We start from the raw sequence: 20,171 nt of genomic DNA on the forward strand, positions 1-20,171 counted from the left end.
AATTGTAATAAGCTCAGCCCTGACCTTAAGTTGGTAAAATGCAGTAGCTCGTGTCCTGGAGCCAGGAAAGCGTTAGATCTTCCTTTAACATAGCACATCCTGCAGTACATGTGAAAGTGTCCCCAGTCATTCTTAAAAATGTGATGGCTGCTCCACCTGACGTGTCATGGAACATTCCAGATTCAACACCATGCGATTGTGCTTCTGTAGCCTTGGACTCCTGCGTAGCCTTTCAGCGCCCTGCGTGCCGACTGATTGTGTTCTGTCGGATGTGAAGAGCAGATGTCCAAGTGGAACCCTCAGCTGGGACCTCACGAGCTCTAATATTTGAATTATCTTTTGGAAAGTGCTTGGGGAGGGGGAGAAGAGGTTTATACTACACTGTAAATGTGTCTAACTGGCGTTTCCTTTGTGCCCACCTCGGCCTTGGTTGCTCTGAAAGGGCTCATTGTCTCTTCCCTTGGCTTGTTTAGCGAGCAGCTCTTTTCAATGAGGGGTTATTCATGGTCCAGTCTTGAATGAATGTTTCCTTTGTGGAGCTGTCTGAGGGAGATGTGAAAGGGGCTTGTGTGCTCAGGGCAGCCATTACCCACTTGATGGGCCATGATAAATTGACTTAAAAATGTAAACAATAAAAGCAAGTGGCATAGTAGGAGCCAGCGCTGTCAGTGTGAGAATAGGGGAACATGTTGTTCAGCCTTCTGAGAGGGATGAATTTGTGTTTTCTCATAGCTGTCCCAGACCAATTAGAGAAGTTCAAGAAAGCTTGAAAGCGAAATGACTCTCCCAGAATGGCTGTGGGCAGAGCAATGACTTCAAATGGCATAAAGCTCATATTTTTCTTCAAGTTAGAATTCCTCAGCTGAGTTTTCTATTTATAAGTGATTATTTTTTCTCTCTCTAGTAGCAAGGATCCCCCAGCTGCAGTCTAGCTGGTTGTTTAGGTGCATTAGGGCACCACTTACCCTTCCTGGCTCACAGTGAACATGGCTGTGCTGCCCTAGTGCCTTTGCTCTGCAGTTCCTGTGGTGCCTCAGCAGGAGAGAACATAGGTATCAGCATTTCAGGAGGATTTTCACCTTAAACTTGTATTTCTGAGCAATCCAAAGGGTTGACTGTCCGTAACTGTCACTGCACTGCTTTTAAACATACTGATAAGGAAACTCCTCTTCTGTGAACCAGTAACTTGTATGTGCAAGCTGCCTGGTGTTTGGGGGAGGTGTTCAAGAAGGTCTATCATAGGGGGGTGGCCTTTTTTGGACAAGTTTGCATTTCTTCACGTGCATCTTGTTATCCCAGAGCCTTCTCTCTCTTAACTACAGCAGGTGCAAAAGTTTAATGGTGGTATGGTGGAAACACCTGCTGGCTTTGCACTGCAGTACTTTGTTGACCTCTGTAAGGAAAGGATAAGTCTTCCTGCTGGTTTTGGGGAGACCTATAGAAAAGAGAGAGGGCTGGAGAAGTGGGGAAAAAGCCCTTAAGGAGCAAACATTCAGGGTTTTGAACATGGAGGACTGCACAAGCCTGTTGCTGGACATTTCTGAGGCACTGTGGGTAACTTCCAGCTCCCCCAGCGGGTGTACCATGGCGCACACAGCTGTTTTCCACTGTCATGTCATTAATTGTCATCTTCGGACACTGAAATACCACCATTTGTCCCCAGATCTCACAATTGGAGTGACTCCAGCCCATTGTCACGGCTCATCCTTCAAGCGTCTTGCTTTTTTTGTGCGAGAAATTCCCCCATCACCTCCTTCAGCACGTCTCGGGGCTGCTTCCCAGGCCCTTAATGAACCAGAGCTCCTCTCCTCCATGCTAATTACCACCGCCCCCAACTCCTGGGGCTCCTCTCCGTGCTAATTACCACCCCCACTAATAACCCAGGGCTCCTCTCCGGCCCCACCAGCGGCTCCTCCCGCAGCAGCCGGGCACCGCACACCCCCCCCCCCGGGGGGCTGGAAGAAACGAGCGGATCCCGGAGGAGGGGGCCGAGCCTTGCATTGGGGGCGGCTCCTACAGCCCGGTACCGGCGGTGGCGGACAGGGGGGGGGCGTCCCCGACTCCCGGAGCTTGCGCGGTGCCTCTGGGCACCGCTGGGCACGGCGGGGCCATGGGCAAGCAGCGTTGAGCGCCATGCAGCAAACGGAGCCGGTGGCCGAGCCGGTGGCCGAGCCTATGCCCGGGTACGGGCAGCTGCTACGGCTCGGTTATGGCAGCCTGGCCGCAGCCGTGAGGAGCTGCAACGATTGCGGCTGGGAGCTGGCGAGGACGACGTGGGCCGAGAACGCGCACCTGGGCTGGGGCGAGGTGCTGCTCTGCGGGCTCGCTGCCCTCGGCTGGACCGCGCTGCGCCGCGCTGCCGCCCGCCGCCTCTTTCGGGTCGGTCCCCGGAGCGAGGGGTTTGGGGTGGGGGGGCCACCGGGGAAAAAGGGAGGAGGAGGAGGAGAGGGGATGGGGAGGGCACTGGGTAGAGCCGGGGGGATGAAGGAGGGTGGTGGGGGGATCGGTTGGTTTCATTTGGGGTTGCATCCTTGGGGGGGGGGGGTGTTTAGGGAGCTCCCAGCCTGGGTTAAATGCTGGGGGTCTGTTGTATGGGGAGTTTATTCTCAGCCTGGGGTTCAATCCTGGGTTCTCTCGCTTGGGGAGCTTGTCCTCCCACCCTAGGGTTAAATCTTAGGGGTCCATTGCATGGGGTGCTTGTCCTCCCAGCCCGGGTTAAATTCTGGGGCCCCCTTGCATATAGATCTCATCTCACCCTGGGGTTAAATCTTGGGTGTCTTGTTGCGTGGGGATTTCATACTCCCACCCTAGGGTTAAATCCCAGGGGTTCATTGCATGGGGAGCTCGTCCTCACACCCTGTGGTTAAAACAGGGGGGGGTCCATTGCATGGGAAGGTCGTCCTCCTGCCCCAGGATGAAATTCTGGGGGTCCATTGCATGGGGAGTTTATTCTCCCATCCTGGGATTAAATCCCAGGTCCCCTTGCTCGGGGAGTTTGTCCTCCCACCCTAGGGTTAAATCCTGGGGATCTATTGCATGGGGAGCTTATCCTCCCACCCTGGGGTTAAATCCTAGGGGACCCTTTGCACAGGGAGCTCGACCCCCCTTCATTTAAGGCTGCTTCCCGGGAGGCTCTCTGTATGGGAAACCTCATCCTCTGTCCCCTGGGGCTGTACGCTGTATGGGGGCTGATTCACGAGAGGTCTCACCCCCATTTTCCCCTATACTCTGGACCAAGCGCCCTCTGCATGGGAGAGCTCTCCCCGTTCCCCAAATAGCGGGGTTGGGGAGGATTTGGGGGTTATTTCTCGCACGCAGCCAGGCCACACCGGCTGTGCACAGGGGAAGGAGGGGGCCACGTTCCTGCGTGTCATCTGCGGTTCGCATGAAAAATGTCCTTCCCCGCTTTCCCTCCTGGCGCGACGGCGGCGAGGATGGCGTGGGGATGGCTGTGCTGCAGTGCCGGGCTGACCTTCAAGCGTGGGGGATGCAGGGATGCCTGCAGCCAACCCTCGCAGCCTCCAAACGGGGTCTGCTGGCTGTTGTCCCCCCTGTTAATATAGCACTGCGTAAGGGACGGAGCGAGCAGGACGTCCCCGAAGGCGAGGAGTAGCCCTCTGTAATTTTTTGCTGTGAAAAGCATCCGTAATGAACCGAGACCTCCCCTTTCCCTCTGATGGCTCGGTCCCAGCAGAGGCGATTTCTAATCCACGCTGCCTTCTGAGAGATGTGCTGTGCATGCTGCTGGCCATTCCTCCGGCCTGGGGAGGAATTAAAAGCCGAAGTAATGCAGGTGCCATGCTCTGCAGCTCGTTACTGCGAGGTGACGGAACACAGGCTGCCCAGAGGGGTTGTGGAGTCTCCTTCGCTGGAGAGCTTCAAACCTGCACGTATAAAATCCTGTACAATGTGCTCTGGGTGACCCTGCTTCACCAGATGATGTCTGGAGGTCCCTTCCAACATCATCCATTCTGTGATTTGGGGATTTTGGTGCAAGTCCCCAGCCCTGAAGAGACACAGCCCCAACCGTCCCCTCACCGCCCCATGAGCATGGTGGCACGTGGCCCTGAGGGAGCTGCTCAGGCGCAGATCTCTGTGTCTACATGGGTCGGGCCTGGTTCCCTGGGGAAATCCCTTCCTTCAGAGGCCGTTTCACAGATGACAGGGTGCGAGGTGGCTTTCTTCGATTAGAATATCAAGAGTTAGAGCTTTCCTCTCTGCCCTGTGTGCCGCTGAGGCCTGCTGCCGAGGCCTGCCTCTCAAGCAGCTCTGCCTCCACCGCTCTGAGTTGCCTTTGCTTGCCGGTGACATGAGGTGAAGTTTCACCTCCTGCAAAGCTCCAGTCCCAGTCTGGAGCCGTTTAAAGCTGTTGAAGTGGTTTGTAGGCGAGGTGTGAGGTAAAACGTGCTGGCCTTTGACGTGGGGCTGTTTCACCTCATTGCCTGCACCCCTGTCTGCCTGGGGCTGCTGCTTAGCTGCGTGCCGTGCCTGGGACCGCTGGGGTGAAGGAGGCTGGAGGTACCCCTGGGTCTGTCCTAATAAACTTGGAGGCATTTCCTTCGTGCTCCAGTCCCTCCTTGTGTCAGGCTCACCTTTACAGAGCGAGAAGTAAGCTGAGTGTGAAAAAACCCCTCAGGAGCCCGCTCGGTGCCCTTGGCGGACACTTGGCAGCAGGCGCCATGCTGAGGTGTTGTCCCTCGGAGAAATGGGTCGCGGCTGTAATTGCAGAAGGGCCAGCAGGGCTGAGCAGAGCTGGTTCTTGTGGCTACACCTGCGTGCTGCAGGGATGAGATGCTGAGTGAGCGTGCGATACCATCAGTTTCCTCCCAGCAGCCTAGGTGGAGGGGCAGCGGCAGGGAGAGACGGCTCTGCGTGTGTATGTATTTAGTTATTGACTTGCAGCTTTTCTCAGTTTATTCGGCTGGATTTGCTATGGGAAAAGCTGGAGGTTGTTGTGGCTTTTCTCTTAAAACCTCTGGCAGTTTTTAAGGAATTGGTTTGTATTGCGTGGTCCCTGTACGGGCAGCAGTGGAGTGGGTCATTCAGCAGCAGAGCAAACGGCTTCATCTCTGAGGGAAGGGAAAAGCTGGGAAGAGAAAGTAAAACCTTCTTGTTCAGGTTCCCTGGGAGGGAACTTTTATGATCAGGGCCCTTTGCTTCTTGATGGAGGCTCAACGAGCATCCTTTCTCCTTTTGAGTCTCCTCACGTTCCCTGCAAGAACTGAAGCACGGTTATAAAACCGAGCCCGCTCAGCGTCCGGAGAACGCAGCCTTCCTGTGCGTTATTTATAAAGGACAGATCTCGCTGCCTGGATCGTGATTCTCGGCCTCCGAAGAGGAAGTGACTCTCACCACAAGACCTTGAAGCGTAAAGTGCACCGTGCTCAGCTCTGGCTGCGAGCACTCCTCTGCGCAACGCGTGCCTTGGAGCCCTGTACCTCTTCCTGTGCTGTCTGCCCTATTTTATTTTTATTGGTGGGAGCGAAAGGACAGCGGCTGGGCTCCTCGCTCTCATATCGGACCGCAGCTCCGTTTAACCTCCGCCACAAAATCGCATCACCGTTGGGTTGAAGGAGTGGTAGAGGTTGTTCGTGTCACTGGGGGCGTTGGTTAGGATTTGAGAGTGTGTCCTTTTCACCTAAAAAAAAAAAACTGCTCGGTCTGTGTCTTGCCTTAGACGTGGTTTTCCCGTCATCCTTTGGGCAAAGACAGTTTTTGGCCTGTTGCCTCTTTTTCACAGAATCTTCGCTGGCTACAAATATGGAAAGGAGTTGTTTTGGTGTAGGAAAGATCCTAAGGAGCTGAGCAAATGCGAATCACCAGATAGGGAGGGGCCCTGCAGTCAGCTGTGATGGGGGCACGGGCATCCCCACAAAGGGCTGAGAGACATTTCCTTCCCCTCTGAGCTCTGCCCTGGGAGTCCCGTGGGCTTCTGAGAGCACAAACCTGGATAATACTCAGAGCACATCTGGTTGCACCAGCTCACAGGAGCTGCTGATCACTTCCACGTATGAAGACCAAGCCAGGCCCAAGTAGATGTTCCCTCCTTCTGAAGCTTCCTCGGTTTGTGCCCTGTCCTGCCGTGGTTGGTGGCTCAGCTCCATCGGTCGCTGAAAGCCGCTGTCCTTGGCGTGTTGCCTGCGCAGAGTGGCTGCAGCCAGACCTGAGGAGTTGGGTTAAAAGACACAACCCGAGCATCTCTGCGTCCCCTCCTGCAGGGCAGCTGAGCCGAGCAGTGCTCCCTGCTGCTGGGATTTGAAGCCCCCGCGAGCAAAATCTGTTCTGAATCAGTTCCCATTCTCTGAATCTGGTGACTGCCACATAGCCCCTCTGTCCCCAACGGCTGCCTGCCTTTTTTCTGCAGTGGGTGAATATTTTCCATTTTTGGCCCAGATGCCAGCCAGCTTGCTGGCTTAGCGGTGGTGAAATTTGGAGGACGTTGCGGCGTCCTCTGCAAGGAAAAGCGTTGTGTGAATTGGAGAATGGCCCTGGGAAAGGGGGTTTCTAGGTAAGTGATACAGCCTAGTCCCGGGAAGGATGCGACAGCTGAAAAGCAGCGCTCTGTTATCCCACCCAGTGATTTATGTAACTTTTCTCTATCCTATGCTATTGTCAAGACTTTTTTCCAAACCCCAGAAATGGGCACGTGAGTAGAGGAGAATTCTCCTCCCCCCAAAACCCACCACCCACAGCAAGCTCTGCTGCGAGCAGAGGACACCTCCTGCGCCCCCGGGGAAGGGCAGCCTGCCCGACAGCTCCCCGGCTCGCCCCGCTGCGCTCTGCCCGGCGTTTGAAGCACGAGCCCTGCAAGCTCAAGGGGAGGAAGCCACAACAATGGCTCTTTTCTTCGCCCAGGGACTGAAGCCGCGCTGCTGCGGCGTCTCGGAGCGGGGGCTGCTTCCCCCGTGCTGCTGTGTCAGCGTGCAGCCATGGGGAGGTTTGTCAGCCCCCGCAGCACCCTCTTGGCAGCTGTGGCAGGTCTCGCCGAGCTCCGCTGGTGCTTTGCTCTCCGAGGGGTGAATTTTACTGCTTGCAGAGGAACCGAGGGAGAAGTGCTGTCCGTTGGCTTGTTGCAGTTCTCCTGGTGCATTTTATTACATGTTTGTCCGGGAGGCGTTGTCCTGAGGGTGGAGAAACTGAGGCAATGAGAGCTTCAGTGCCCGGTGTAACGGAGCAACAAGAGCTGGGGGGTGACAGCCCTTGGGCCCACAGCCTTCGAGAGGTTCATTTCTTTAGATCTAGCGAGAGGTGATGTTTTCCTGGGCCTTCTGCAGGCTCCGTGCTCCATCCCTGGTGTGGCTGGGGGTGGCAGCAGGTCTGGGAGCAGCAACCAGGTTGGTACGGAGGGGATACGATCCTTGGGGTCCACCACAGCTCTGAGAACCACGAGTGGGGCTGCTGCCACCACGGAAGGGGCCGTAGCTGGTGGCCGTGGGCAGGTTTTGAATCTGAGCTCTGCTTGCTCGTCATTATCATCTGCATTGAGGAGAGGCTGATGTAGAGCTGCCAGCTCCCTGGGCTGAGGATGCTGCGTGCCAGCCGTTCCTTTGTGTCCCCCTGGGAAACTGGCAGTGCCCAGAAAGCAGACGCAGCGCGGCTGGGATCTGGCCAGGTCCTCGTCTCGAGGCTGGGGAGGGGGCAGAGGCGATGGGAGCAGCCTGGGGATCCGATCCCTCCGCAACAAGCTTCGATTCATAGCCCATCGCTGCGAGCCTGCCAGCTTGCTGGCAGGGCTCCTGCCCCGCTGCAAGAGCTGCTCGTGGATTTAAGGGGATGCTCAGCTTTCCCCTAGCGCCTCGGGCTGCGAAAAGGAAGCCAGCACGTGTTTGCTTTTTGCAGGATTTATTTTTTTTTATTATTTGACACTTCAGCAGTGCTGCAGGCAGCGCCGGTTTCGATTCGGTTTCTCTTTCCAGCTCCCGCAGGTCGTGAGAAGTGGTGCAGAGGGGGCGGCCACGGCCCCCAACCCCGCTCCCAGTTCACCTGCAGGTGAATCACAAGCTGCTGGTGGAGGTTTGCGTGGGGGTCAGGGCGAGGAGGGGAGAAGGAGAGCTTTTCCGTGAAGCCCCATCGCTTGCCAAGAGCTCCGGGCTCTTCCAGCTCCGCTCTTCCCACCGCAGCGCCGTCACCCGTGGCAACAAGCATCCCTCCCTGCAGCATTGCCATGGGAACAGCAGCCGGAGGCATCTCCCACCCCGAGCATCTCCCACCCCAGGGACGGGGCTTTTTTTTTTTTTCCCCAGGTTTTGGTGGCACCTCCCCGCGGGCAGCCCCTTGTCCCCCTGCTGCAGGTCTGGGGGATGTTTCTCTCCGACTTTCCCCAGGGTGGGGAGCTCCACAGAGCCAGCTCCAGGTTTGCTGCACTGCTGCGATCTCTGCCAACAGCCCCAGCATCCGTAAAATGCAGCTTGGCTTGGTGGCGTGTGCCAGCCCCACAGGTGACGGTCCTTTTCTAAGCTCTCCCCACCTTGAGGTAGAAATGCAGTGTCCTTCCCTCTTGGCGGGGGGGAACTGAGATGCAGAGAAGCAGCTGAATGACTTGGCTCTGATTTTGAGGCTGAGACTTAGTTTGATGCATCCTAAACCGAGCCCAGCATCCTAAATCCAGCCCCAGCTGAAGAGGCCAGGAGGGGCAGGGGGCTCCCCAGGTCGCTGCCGTCGCAGCGCCTTGAGCTGTCCCCACAGCAGAGCCGCTTCCGTGCTCCACTTTATGGAGACACAAATAATTCATGCTTTCAGGGCTCGGGACTTTCTGTCTCTGCATTATTCATTCACCCTTCGAGCTTCCTTCTCTTTTTCCTGCCGTGGCTCCTGGTGGAAGAAGCCCTGGCAGCGGCGCGCTCCCAGTCTCACCGTGAGAGCCGTGCTCTGCGTGCCAGCTGCCAGGGGGAGGCCGGAGCTGCCCCTCTGTAGCTGGAGGGGATGTGGGCAGCTTGGCAGAGCGCTGCGGGGCCGGAGCTTCCAGGTCTGAATTTCCCAGCGCTGGTCAGAGCCTAGAACAAAGCCCTTTTGGGCTGGGAGCTGGGAGCTTTGAAAAACCTGACACAGAGAGGGGCTAAAAGCCAGGCCGGCCTCTGCCTGGGGACAGCTGGAGCCTTAATATAGCCTTTGAGCATCGAGGAGCCGAGCACTGGCTGCAGAAAGTGCTGACCTGGGGCAGGCTATGGTTACTTTGCAAGCAGTTTGTTTTCAGCTCCAACTTATCTGGTCCCTCCCGCTGGAGCTCTCTCACCCCGGGGGCCTTGGGGTGTTATCAGCAGCGGCGATCCCCGCGGGACCTTGAGCGAGGCTCCCCGCTGCTGGCCGCTCTGCCGGGGCTGACAGGGCTCTGTCAGTCCGGTGACAAGAAGCAGAAACTGTGCCTGGTGTTGCTCACTTGCCACGGAGAGGGGACGTCAGTCCCTGGAGCTGGGGCTGAGCTTGGGGTGCGCTCGGCGGGCGGCATCGCTCGCGCCTCCTGCAGCAGGCACCCCGTCCGGGATGCAGGGCAGCGTTTGCTGCTCCCTTTAGCTCCGAGAGAGCTGATGCTGTGGTGATGCAAAACACGCTGGGGTTTTGCTTTTGCTGTCGCTGACCTCGTGGCCCAGCTCTCGCTGTTGCAGGGAGCCGCGTGGTGCTCGTGGTCGGAGCGAGAAAGTTTCATTCTTAATCGCGCCAGCAGGCTGCTCGTCCTCCCGTTTGTCTCTTTGGCCATATTTGGGGAGGCTTCGCCTCCTCTTCCTGAGCCCTGGCCGGTAGGAGGGGTGCTGCAAACCCTGGGGAGAAAAAAAACAGCAGGTTTGCAGTGCTGGTCAGCCAGGAGAGCTGCCAGGGATGAGCGTGGGGAGGTGTGAGCGAGCAAGAGGTGCCCCAACCCTCACTGCCTTTAAAATCGGCCTCCTCTGGTGCTGGTTGCCCATGGAGAGGGGTCCTCTGCCGTGCTGGGAAGCAGCAGCAGGAGCCATGCGTTTGGTTTTCTGCAAAGAGAGCTCACCCAAAGTGCTTCCTCGCTTGAAAGCTTATTTTCTGGGAGTTGGTGGTGCCATAAAGTTGGTGCGCACGGGGCGGCATCGTTACGGCCTCCTCCTCTGGGCTTCCTGATGCAGATGGGGCTTGGCCTGATTGAATTTGGTATTGACTCGGTTCTCCAAAAGCCAGCTGTGCTCAAGCCTGCTCCTGGAACGAGGGTGGTGGAGTGGTGCCCAGGCTGGGATGCGTGCTGTGGGCTTCCTCCTCCTCCAGGCTCTGCTTTCGCAGCTTCCCCGCGCGGCCAAGGCTGAGCGAGCGGCTCTCTGGCCTTGCCATTCTCCCTGTGATAGACTTTTTCTAGAGCCTCTTCACCCTCCTGACTCACTCTGCAAAAAAAAAAAAGCCAGAAAAAATGGGGCTCGTGTCCCTGGTTTTGCCCTGTCTGGTGTTGGAGCCTTGGGGGTTCCCTGAGTTCTGCCTTGGGCTCGCCGGGGTCCCTCTGCCCTGCATGACGACACTTCTCCCCTCTCCTTGCAGCCCTTCGGTGAGTGGTGCAACTTGCAGCCCAAAGATGCTGCCAAGATGCCCGAGAGTGCCTGGAAGCTGCTTTTCTACACGTTATCCTGGTCGTATGGCACCTACCTGCTCTTCTTCACTGACTACCCCTTCTTCTATGACCCTCCGTCTGTCTTTTATGGTACAGTAAGAAGCAGGGAGAAGCGGGTTTGGATGAGGATGTCCAGGCTGTAGGATAGCTGAGCTGAGTGAGGGAATTGGGATTGGTGGGAGCAAAATTCTCCGACTGAACCCCCCCAGATGGCCTTTTCCATGATGCTGCGAGTGCAGAAAGGGCACAAGAGGCTGCCTCCGTTCCTTACAGAGAGAGTGTCACCTAGTGGCTACTGCAGACAGCAGGGACTGGGATGCCTTCGGCTACGGAGGGGAAAGGATTTGAGCAGTTAAATTAAGAGAGAAGTAAATCAAGGCTTCTGCCCTCAGTCTCGGAGGGGAGCGGGTCATCCTGGCACCAGGATACCCGGGTCCTCCTCCAGCCTTTGCCCCTTTTCCACCAGGGAGGTCCCGAATGGGAGCTGAGGCCACCTGGGGCAGCTCTGGCTGCTGCTTGCTTTTTTGCTCTCTGCTCTCCTGTCTCTCTGTGGCTGACGAAGGCTCCGTGCTCGCGGCTCTGGGCTCACCCGGCCGTCTTTGTCCCTCTTCAGGCTGGAAGAAGGGCATGGACGTGCCCACGGACATCGCCATCGCCTACCTGTTGCAGTGCAGCTTCTACGGGCACTCCATCTACGCCACCGTCTACATGGACACATGGCGCAAGGACTCGGTGGTCATGCTCCTCCACCACGTCGTCACGCTGACCCTCATCGCCTTCTCCTACGCCTTCAGGTGAGGGATGTGGCTGTGCCACGCAGCCAAGGCCTTGGTTTTTCCGTGTGTCTCATGGCTATGTCCCAGGAGGACTCTTTCTGGGTCAGGAAGGATTTTTCCCTCCCTACTGTTAGCCCTGGCTCCTCCTCGTGAGCCACCACACGGTGCCATAGAATTCAGCCTGGGTTATTCTGGTGCGATGGGTGGTGTGCGGTGGGTGCCCACACCGACTCACTGCCCCCACATCTCCCTCCATGCCCCGCTCTCCCGCAGGTACCACAACGTGGGCATCCTGGTGCTCTTCCTGCACGACGTCAATGACGTCCAGCTGGAGTTCACCAAGCTCAACGTCTACTTCAAGCACCGGGGGGGTGTCTACCATCGCCTCAACGATGTCATCTCCAACGTCGGCTGCCTCACCTTCAGCGTCAGCTGGTGAGTTTGCCTGCCTGCCCAGCCCCGATCCCGCTTCCAGCCGTGTCCCCACCAGCTTTTGCAGCCCCCCTGGTGCCGCAGGGCACAGCCCTGCTGGGTGTGAGTGCCTGGAAACCAGCCGATCCTATAAACTGTTTGGGAAGAGGTTCCCGCAGAGCCTGACCCCATGCTGGGCTTGGAATCCTTCTGTAGTCACTTTGCCGTCTGTCACCACCCAAGTGCCTGTGAAATCTCGCTTGCAGCATGACAAATGACCCCAGGGGAGGAGGAGCTGTTTCCATTTTCCCACTCCTTTGGTTTTAGCAGCAAGGAGCAAATGTCCCAGATTCCAGGCTCGTTGCTCCTCCTGGGGAAAAGCAGGAGAGGAGGATGAAGAACGGGGATGAGTAAGGCAGGTTGTCACTGCTGATGTGTCCCTTTGTCTCCCTCCTCCTCCCCGCAGCTGCTCGGGAAAGCAGGGGCGGCAGCAGGAGCTGTGGATGTGAGGGGGAGGAGAGCGAGGAAGATTTTAGTGATAAGGCCGGGATGCACGGGTCTAAGAAATCCTTCCAGTGTTATTCCCCTCCTGTCCCCCATCCAGCTGAGAAAATCTGCCTCTACCCTGAGAGGCAGATCTCCTCTGGTGCCCAGCCTTTTCTGCCCGTGGTAACAGTGCTCTCCCTTCTGTACCTGCCTTTTTGGGGGCCCGTGTGAATTCCTGTCCAGAACCAGGCCTTTAAACCCCAATCAGATCCAGATGGAAGGGAGGCTGTGGCTGGAAGAAGCTGCCTGGGGTCCCCGTGGGCCATTAACCCCCCCTCTGCTGCTCCCTCTGCCCCACCAGGTTCTGGTTCCGTCTCTACTGGTTCCCCCTCAAGGTCCTCTATGCCACTTGCCACTCCAGCCTCCAGACGGTGCCCAACATTCCCTTCTACTTCTTCTTCAACGCTCTGCTCCTTGTGCTCACCCTGATGAACATCTACTGGTTCCTGGTGAGTCGGGGGAGCTCAACGACCCTCCGCTGGCTTCTCCCACCTCAGCTGCGGCTGCGTAACGCCAGCCCGGGGTATTTGGGGGGCTGCAGGGGTGGGGAAGCACAGGGATTTGGTGGGGAGGAGAGGAGGGAGGCTTGTGTCAGTGCCCTGTGTGCTAGAATTCAGATCTGAATCAGATCTCGCACCCTGCGGATCGAAGGGAAGGAGCAGGGACAGCAGTCGGGACTGCCATAGCCCAGGGGGCTCCTTGGCACTGCAGCAGGCTGGAGCTTGATGCAGGTGTGAATCCCCCAGCGTCTCCTAAGGGGTGAAGAGCATGGGCTTGGAGGGCTCACAGCAACAAGCTCAACCCTGGGCAGGGATGGCTGAAATCTGGTAACGGTACCTGCAGGAGCGCTGCCTCCCACTGCAGGGTTTTGGCCCCTTTTTGGGGCTGAGGACAGCAGAGAAACACCCAGTTAGTGAGGGCTTCGGTGGGACGGCTGCACCCCGCGTGTCCTGGCTGATGGTGTCTCTCCCTCCACAGTACATCGTCCTCTTCGTGGCCAAGGTGCTGATGGGGCAGATGCAGGAGGTGAACGACGTGCGCGAGTACGACGTGGAGGACAGCAAGAAAACCGCCGTGGCTAAGAAGAAGGAGGGTGGGCTCCAGCTGCCCAGTGCTCTGAAAGAAGGGTGCGTGGGCAGGGGGAGATGCAAACAGCACCCGTGGGTGGAGGGGAAGTTGCCCTGGGGTGTCTTTCAGAGAGTGCTGGAAAACAACAGGGTGCCTTGATGCAGAGTTTAAAAATTGGTGCGGGGAGTAGGAGGAACTTTGTCTCCCTGTGACATTGAGGTGTGTCAGTCCAGTTTTGTCCCATGAATCCTCACCAGACAGGGCTGGCTCTTCACTGAGCAACATCTGCACCTCGTGCGGTGAGGACGAAGTCTGGCGGGATGCTGGAGCCTGCAGAGCAGGTCTGGCTGACTGGGAACCAGGCTGAAATTGTCTTCGTGAGCCTGTTAAGGCAGGTCTGAGCTCGGCAGCGATTCGTGAAGGTGAGGGAGGGAGAGTGGGTGCCGAGGCTGATTGTCTGCTCTGCTCTCTTTCGCAGGATGCACCTGAAGAACGGACTTGTAAAAGACAAGCGGTTGTAAGAGAAGCGTGGCTGCTGCAGCCTGGGCAGCCTGGCAGGATCTGGGGACTGAGCCAGGGCCCGACACTCAAACCCAGCAAATGAAAGGCACAAGAAGAACTTCATCCCCGATACCCCTGCGTCCCCTGCCTGGAGCTGGGGAAGAGATGCCACTGATGGGAACAGGGCTTGACCCGATGCTGATGTGCTTTCTGTAGCCAGTACGTGCTGGTTCAGTTGAGAGGCTGTGGCTTTGCTGGTCCAGGTAGGATTTGGAGCTGGCTTTAGGTCCCCTGGTGTTTCTTCTGTCGCTCCATCCCCCAGCTCTTCTCAGCCCCGTTGTGATTTCCCATCTTTATTTTTGGTCCCTTCCAATGACCCTGCCTCAGCAGCACTGCAGGGGCTTCGGACCTAGCATCAAACTGGAGAGGGAAACATCCTCTGCTCACTGCCACCACTGTCCCAGGCCAGGGGAGCCCAAAGCCAGCTCTGCTCCAGCTGCCAGCAGGCACTAAGGAAGGGTTTGCAGGGCACCTCTGAGCCTCGCTGACCAGGAGGGGTCCCTAACACGGAGCTGTCCCTGTGCACCTCGAGGCTGTAGCACAAAGCAGTTCCCACGTGCAGGTCTGCCTGGAAACCCAGCCCTAGAGCGTTATTCCAGCCTCCTGCCCTCTAGGATGAGGACCAGGACATCTAAATTGCTCAAAACGCCCCTGTAACTCTTACAGTTCCTTAAAAAGCCAGCCCTGAGCACAGCTCGTGCAGGGTCCCCAATCTCCAGACTCTGGCCCAGTGACGTCTGCCTGCTCGAGTGCAGAACAAAAATTCTCAGCTCCCTGTGGTGGTTTTCCAGGCAGCACCAGCCCCGAGCCTTGCAGGATCCCCGAGGCCAGGCTGGGCCACGTGCCTCTTTGCTGGGAAGCCGTCAGGATTTTACTGCCCTCGGTCTGAGCCCGTCCCACTGCTCCCCTCTCGTAGTTCCCGTCCCCGCAGCGCCCTGGGAAGCAGAGCTCCCCCCAGCCGGGGACAATAGGCAGGGAAGGGGGATTCAGGGCATCGATTCCAGGGTGGCTAATTGTTGTTTTATTTGGATTTTTTGTTTGTTTGTTTTTTTCTATTTGGTCTCGCAATGATGATTCAACTCCAGGCCCATTGTGTGCGCCTCAGGGAAAGTTCCTCAGTAAACAGAAAGCAAAATGTGACTTTGGCTGGATGGAAACTGTGCCAGGCAGGATCCATCACCTCGCTTGTAATTACCCAGCAGTGTTTCGGAGGGCTGCGTCTCGGTGCTCTGGTTCTGTGGCTGGTTGGCAGGAAGGAGGGAATGAAGGAAATCGAATTTCTTAGCGTCGGCTTGCCCAGGCTTCAGGGTTTAATTGGGTAACTCATCGGGCAGCGTTTTGTGTGTGAGTTTGGTCCGGAGGGTCCCCTGCGTGGGGAGCGGGTGCTGAGCGCTGTGTTCTCGTGGGCGTGTAGGTGTGTGAGGCAGGAGGGGAGAGCTTGAAGACGTGGGGTGCTGGAAGTTGTCAGGCTTCAGAGGGAAGCGTCAGACGCTGCGATTGAAACGCTGATTTGGAGGAGGCAGTGAGAGGAGACCCCGTGTCTCCCCCTGGACCTGTGTCTCCCCCTGGACCCGCGTGGGTTGGCCACCAGTTCTGCCCTTCTCCAGGGCCATGGAGCGGTGCTTGACGTGCTGGCAGCTTTGTGGAGCCCTTTCCCATCACCAGGGGCTTTGTCGTTGGGCCTCGGTGGTGGGGAGACGTGGAAGGGGCTGGGAGCAGAGGGAGGAGGGCAGCCGCCCTCCCACCCCGCAGCCTCAAAGGGTTAACAGGCCCCGGGGAGCCTGGAGGGCTCGCTCCCACCCTCTGCCCAATCCTGGGAATCCCTCTGTGCTAATTGAGCACTAACGAGATCAAAGGCTCCAATCAGGCAATCAACACCCCCCCTGGCCCCTGCCTTCAGTGCCCTGCGAGCGGGTCCCCAGCACAGCTCTTTGTCTGCGGGAGGAGAACCGTGATGGGGCCTCTCCCCTCGCCTGCCAGCTTCAGAGCTGGCCTGGCCTGGGCTCTCCTTAGCGTCAGCCTGGGGATGGATTTCAGTTTGCAGGAAAGCTTGCTGTTAAAATCCTTGGGTCTGAGCACCAAGCCCAGCCCCAAAATCCCCGTTCCTGTGCCGTCTGTGCTCTGGCGGATCTTCCAGAAGAGAAAGATGCCTCCTGCAAACACAGAGCTGGCGGATGGCTGTAGGGTGGAGGAATTTAATGTCCCGGGGAACATCATCCGTGTCCTCGCTGACCAAGGTACAGAACTGCTCTTGTTTGGGTCCTGCCTTTCGGAAACCTCTCTGTGCTCTGGGCTGGGAACGGCTGGGGGAGGACGGGCAGTGGGTTTCCCTGAGGGAAATCCCTGCTGTGGGAGCTCTGGTCCCTGAGGATGGTGTAGGTAATTGGTTATAGTCTGGAACTGAGGGGGTGAGGCTGTGTAAGGTTCTGTCCTGCGAGTCACCCAACGCAGTCGGAGGCGTGGGTTTGATCCTAGGTGGTTGGCTTGGCCCGTGGTGGGGCTCTGGGTGCAGCGATGAGAACTGGGGTCACACCTGCACCCCGGGTGGAGGCGGGATGGATGCTCAGCCATTTGGCTGTGTCCTGTCCCCCCTTCTCCTCCTTGTCCTCATGCCTCCGGCTGCCCATGCGGCACGTCTGGCCACTTCAGCCCGTGGCTTCTCTGAGCCATTCCCAGTTACATGGGAAGTGATCGGGGTCCTCCAGGCCTCGAGACACCACAGAGCTCTTGCGAGTTCAGGTTTCCAGTGGAGATCTAGGGCTGGCTGCAGCAGGCAGCTTTCCCACTCCCATCACTTTGCTGCTATCTGCCCTCCTTCCCCCTGCATCCCAAACACCCAGCACCCACAAGAACCTCCCTGTCATGGGGGCGAGATATGTAGAGCTGAGGAAAAATGATGCCCCGAGGTGTCAAGTAGCTTCTAGAGGAGTCTTGGTGCCCTGCCTGCGAGGGTGTGGAGGCAGCAGGGAGGGACAGAGCCGTGCTGGTGTGGCTGTACCACCTTGGTGCTGTAGGCTCAGGGCCAGGCTGTGCTGTGGGGCCGAGAGCCCCCAGTGCTGCAGTTCTGCCATCCTGATCCAGCAGCTGCGGGTGTTTGGCTGCCTGCCTCTGCTCAGACCCATCTTCCTCCTGCCGTGCCGCCAGGAGCTGAGATCGGAGCTGCGGGAGGCTGATCCTGCCCAGCGTAACGGAGCTCAGCCACCGCCACCTCTTATTTCTCCTTCTTTGTCAGGCCACTTCATTCACAGCGGGCAGCCCCAGCCGTTGCTGTGCCTGCAGAAGCGTCTGTACTTTAATCTCTCCGTGCTGGAGGAGGGCGAGCGCTTGACAATGGCTCAGCTGGAGATCAAATTCAGCCACAACTCCTACCACGCGTCCAGCCAGGGGCAGGTTTTTGAGCTGAGGCTCTACCAAGCCCCCCGGCTGCCTCTGCGGGGGACGCCATCCCCCGAGCCCGGCCGCACACTGCTGGTGGAGCAGTCCTTCGCCCGGCTGCACAAGTCTCTGCTCTTCAACCTGAGCGGGGTGGCGAGGGACTGGAGAACTCACAGCAGGAATCTGGGCCTGATCCTGGAGATCTCGGCGAGTGGCGGAGGCGGGGAAGCAGCCGGGGCGAGCGGGGGGCCGCAGAGCCTCTGCGCCAGCATCGACTCCTTCCTGGATACCTCCCTCCTGGTGGTGAGCCTCAGCCAGCAGCAGTGCCGGGCCTCCAGGAGGAGGAGAAGCGCTTACAACATCCCCGTCACGCCGAGCAACCTCTGCAAGCCCAGGCGGCTTTACATCAGCTTCAGCGACGTCGGCTGGGAGAACTGGATCATCGCCCCGCAGGGCTACATGGCCAACTACTGCCTGGGTGAGTGCCCCTTCCCCCTGACGGCCGAGCTCAACAGCACCAACCACGCCATCCTGCAGACCATGGTGCACTCGCTGGACCCCGAGGGGACTCCCCAGCCCTGCTGCGTCCCCGTCAGGCTGTCCCCGATCTCCATCCTCTATTACGACAACGACGACAACGTGGTGCTGAGGCACTACGAGGACATGGTGGTGGATGAGTGCGGCTGCCGGTAGCGGGAGCGGCTGCGTGGGTGCGCGCCGTGGGTGGGGGTCCCGGGTGAAACGTTGAATGGTTGATGGAATAAACCCACGTGCGTTAAATCCCCGCTGTGCTGGTGTTTAGGGAGTTTCCCTTGGGACGGGGAGTGTCAGAGCTCCCTCCCCTCTGCCCTGCCTCCTTCAGGTGCAGCCAGGGGGGGAGGTCGGGCACAGAGGGATCGTTTTGGGGTTGTGCTTTAGTGACAGCTTGTGCTTGGCCCTGCACGCCACGCAGCCAGAGCCAGCAGATGGTTATGGGATGATGACCAAGGCCCTGGGTGTCCGGTTGTCCATTCTGTGCGGGCGATGGTGGCACCAGGTTGTGAATCCCGGCCCCCTCTTGTGCCTGGCAGAGCAGCCAGGGAGGCACCCGCACGGCTCAGCAGCAGCCAGGCTTGTGCTTTTTCAGCTTTTGGGCTAAATGCTGCAGCTTTTTGCGGTGTAAAATAGAAATGACCTAGTTGATGACGTGATGCTGGCGCGTCCCTGCTGCCCCGCAGCTGGGTTAGGCTGCAGGATTGTCAGGTTTGGGAGTGAGGGGGGCAGTGGTGCTGAGCGCCTGCAGGGTGCTGTGACGTGTTTTGGCTGAGGGCTGTGTGAAGCAGGGGCAGCCGCACTGCAAGGCGAAGGGGAGCAGGGGGAGGCAGTGGCATCCCGGTCCCTTGCAGGGTGTCTCAGCGGTTCCTTCAGCTCCTGGGCAAGGCGCTGAGAGCAGGATCCCTGCTGGTGGCTGCAGAAAAGCAGCCAGAGCCTGGTGGCACCCGGCAGCAGCAGCAGCTTTGCACACCGCAGCAGTGTTACAGCCCTCATAATTCAGGCACCACGTTGATGTGCTTATGCAGTTTTGGGGTTCCTTTTGTTTAGTTTTTATTTTGGTGATTCTTCTGTTTGGCTTTTTAAGGACATCAGGCCCAGCCTGCAGCTGCTGGCTGTGGTCCCCAGTCCGTTGCAGTACTGTGGGTGTGCTCCTGAGGCTGTGTAACGCCGTTAACAAAGCCAGCAGCCCCGTATCGGGTGAGACCCAGCTTTGCACCGTCCCCTCTGAGCAACGGTGACCACTGAGGAGTTGCTGCTTTGCTTCCCCCTTTCCCTACGTGGGCTGTAAAGTCAGAGCAGCTGCATTGTAACGCCCGGGGCAGAGCTTTGGGGCTGTGCCCTGTGGCATTACACAGGCAGCGTGTGCTGAGGCAGCACCAACGCTTCCCCAGGGGCTTGCCTGGCACACCTGCAGCTTTGCTTTGCATTTTATTTTATTTTTTGGGGGGGTGGAGTGGGGACACACAAGGAATCTGAGTTAGACTTGAAGTTTTTTTTTTATTTTAATTTTTTTAATATGAGCCTGACGGTGTAGCATGGATTTATTTTTTTTTTTTACTTATTCTTTTTGGTACCTCCGTTGTATTGTCTTCAAGGTCCGATGAAGTATTACCAGGCTAAGCTGGGCCTTCTCCCTCCTGGGAAGCACTGAAGGTTTAACCACTGTTTCGTTAGCAGAGGAAACATCCTCCCGCCCTGTGACAGTGTTTTTGAACACACCTGAAACGCGTAGCTGAAGACCAAGACTGGAGTAGGTTGATATATTAGTACTGTAGCATGCTAACACTTTCTTGTCCAAGCACATTTCTCAACTTCCCCAGAGCTGAGCAGCAAGCACCAGGGTCAGCCCAGCCCCTGAGCCAGAGCTTCATGGATAGCAAGGTCAGGCACTTAAATGGTTTAAGGGGTTAAAGTGGGACTTCACTTGCTCTACTAAAGCAAGCAGGAACCATTTCTTCCCACTGTGAGATGGGCAGGATTCACGAAAAACTAAGTTTTTTGTATTTGTGCTAAGGAACAGAAGAGCTCAGCAGCCAGAGCCAGGCTGAGCATTGATGTAAGTCACTTGTAAGTGCCACGAGAAGGGGAAGCACAAGGTAGGAGACTTTCAGGCTGGACTTGTCACCTCCCGAACCAGCGCTTTGTCACTGCTGCAGTTCCCCTCCTGCACAGGGTTGTAATGTTTGCATTTGAGCCAGAGGAGGGAAGGGAGGTAGGAAACTTAGAGTTGTCACAGTTCATTTGCTTACCCATGTACGCTGTGCCCACACCACACTTTTGTACTAGTCTGTGTTTAAAAAAAAGTAATAAACTTGAAGTTTATACAATCAGACTAAGTTTTAATG

At 57.4% G+C, this 20,171-nt stretch overlaps 2 protein-coding genes across 2 annotated transcripts; both read left to right on the forward strand.

Annotated features, from left to right (window-relative positions):
- Positions 1 to 1,985: 1,985 nt before the first annotated feature.
- On the forward strand, positions 1,986 to 13,898 carry CERS1 (ceramide synthase 1). Its single transcript, XM_032203596.1, has 7 exons — positions 1,986 to 2,379; positions 10,486 to 10,645; positions 11,169 to 11,349; positions 11,605 to 11,766; positions 12,590 to 12,737; positions 13,267 to 13,415; positions 13,835 to 13,898. The coding sequence occupies exons 1-7, from the start codon at positions 2,134 to 2,136 to the stop codon at positions 13,875 to 13,877; spliced, it is 1,089 nt and encodes a 362-aa protein (XP_032059487.1). The 5' UTR covers positions 1,986 to 2,133; the 3' UTR covers positions 13,878 to 13,898.
- A 1,958-nt stretch (positions 13,899 to 15,856) lies between these two features.
- On the forward strand, positions 15,857 to 20,158 carry GDF1 (growth differentiation factor 1). The gene is made up of 2 exons (XM_032203595.1): positions 15,857 to 16,154; positions 17,150 to 20,158. Exons 1-2 carry the CDS (start codon positions 15,872 to 15,874, stop codon positions 17,983 to 17,985), a joined length of 1,119 nt encoding a protein of 372 aa, XP_032059486.1. The 5' UTR covers positions 15,857 to 15,871; the 3' UTR covers positions 17,986 to 20,158.
- The last annotated feature ends 13 nt before the right edge of the window (positions 20,159 to 20,171 follow it).

This window comes from Aythya fuligula, chromosome 26, assembly GCF_009819795.1.
Source record: "Aythya fuligula isolate bAytFul2 chromosome 26, bAytFul2.pri, whole genome shotgun sequence".
Lineage (NCBI taxonomy): Eukaryota > Metazoa > Chordata > Aves > Anseriformes > Anatidae > Aythya > Aythya fuligula.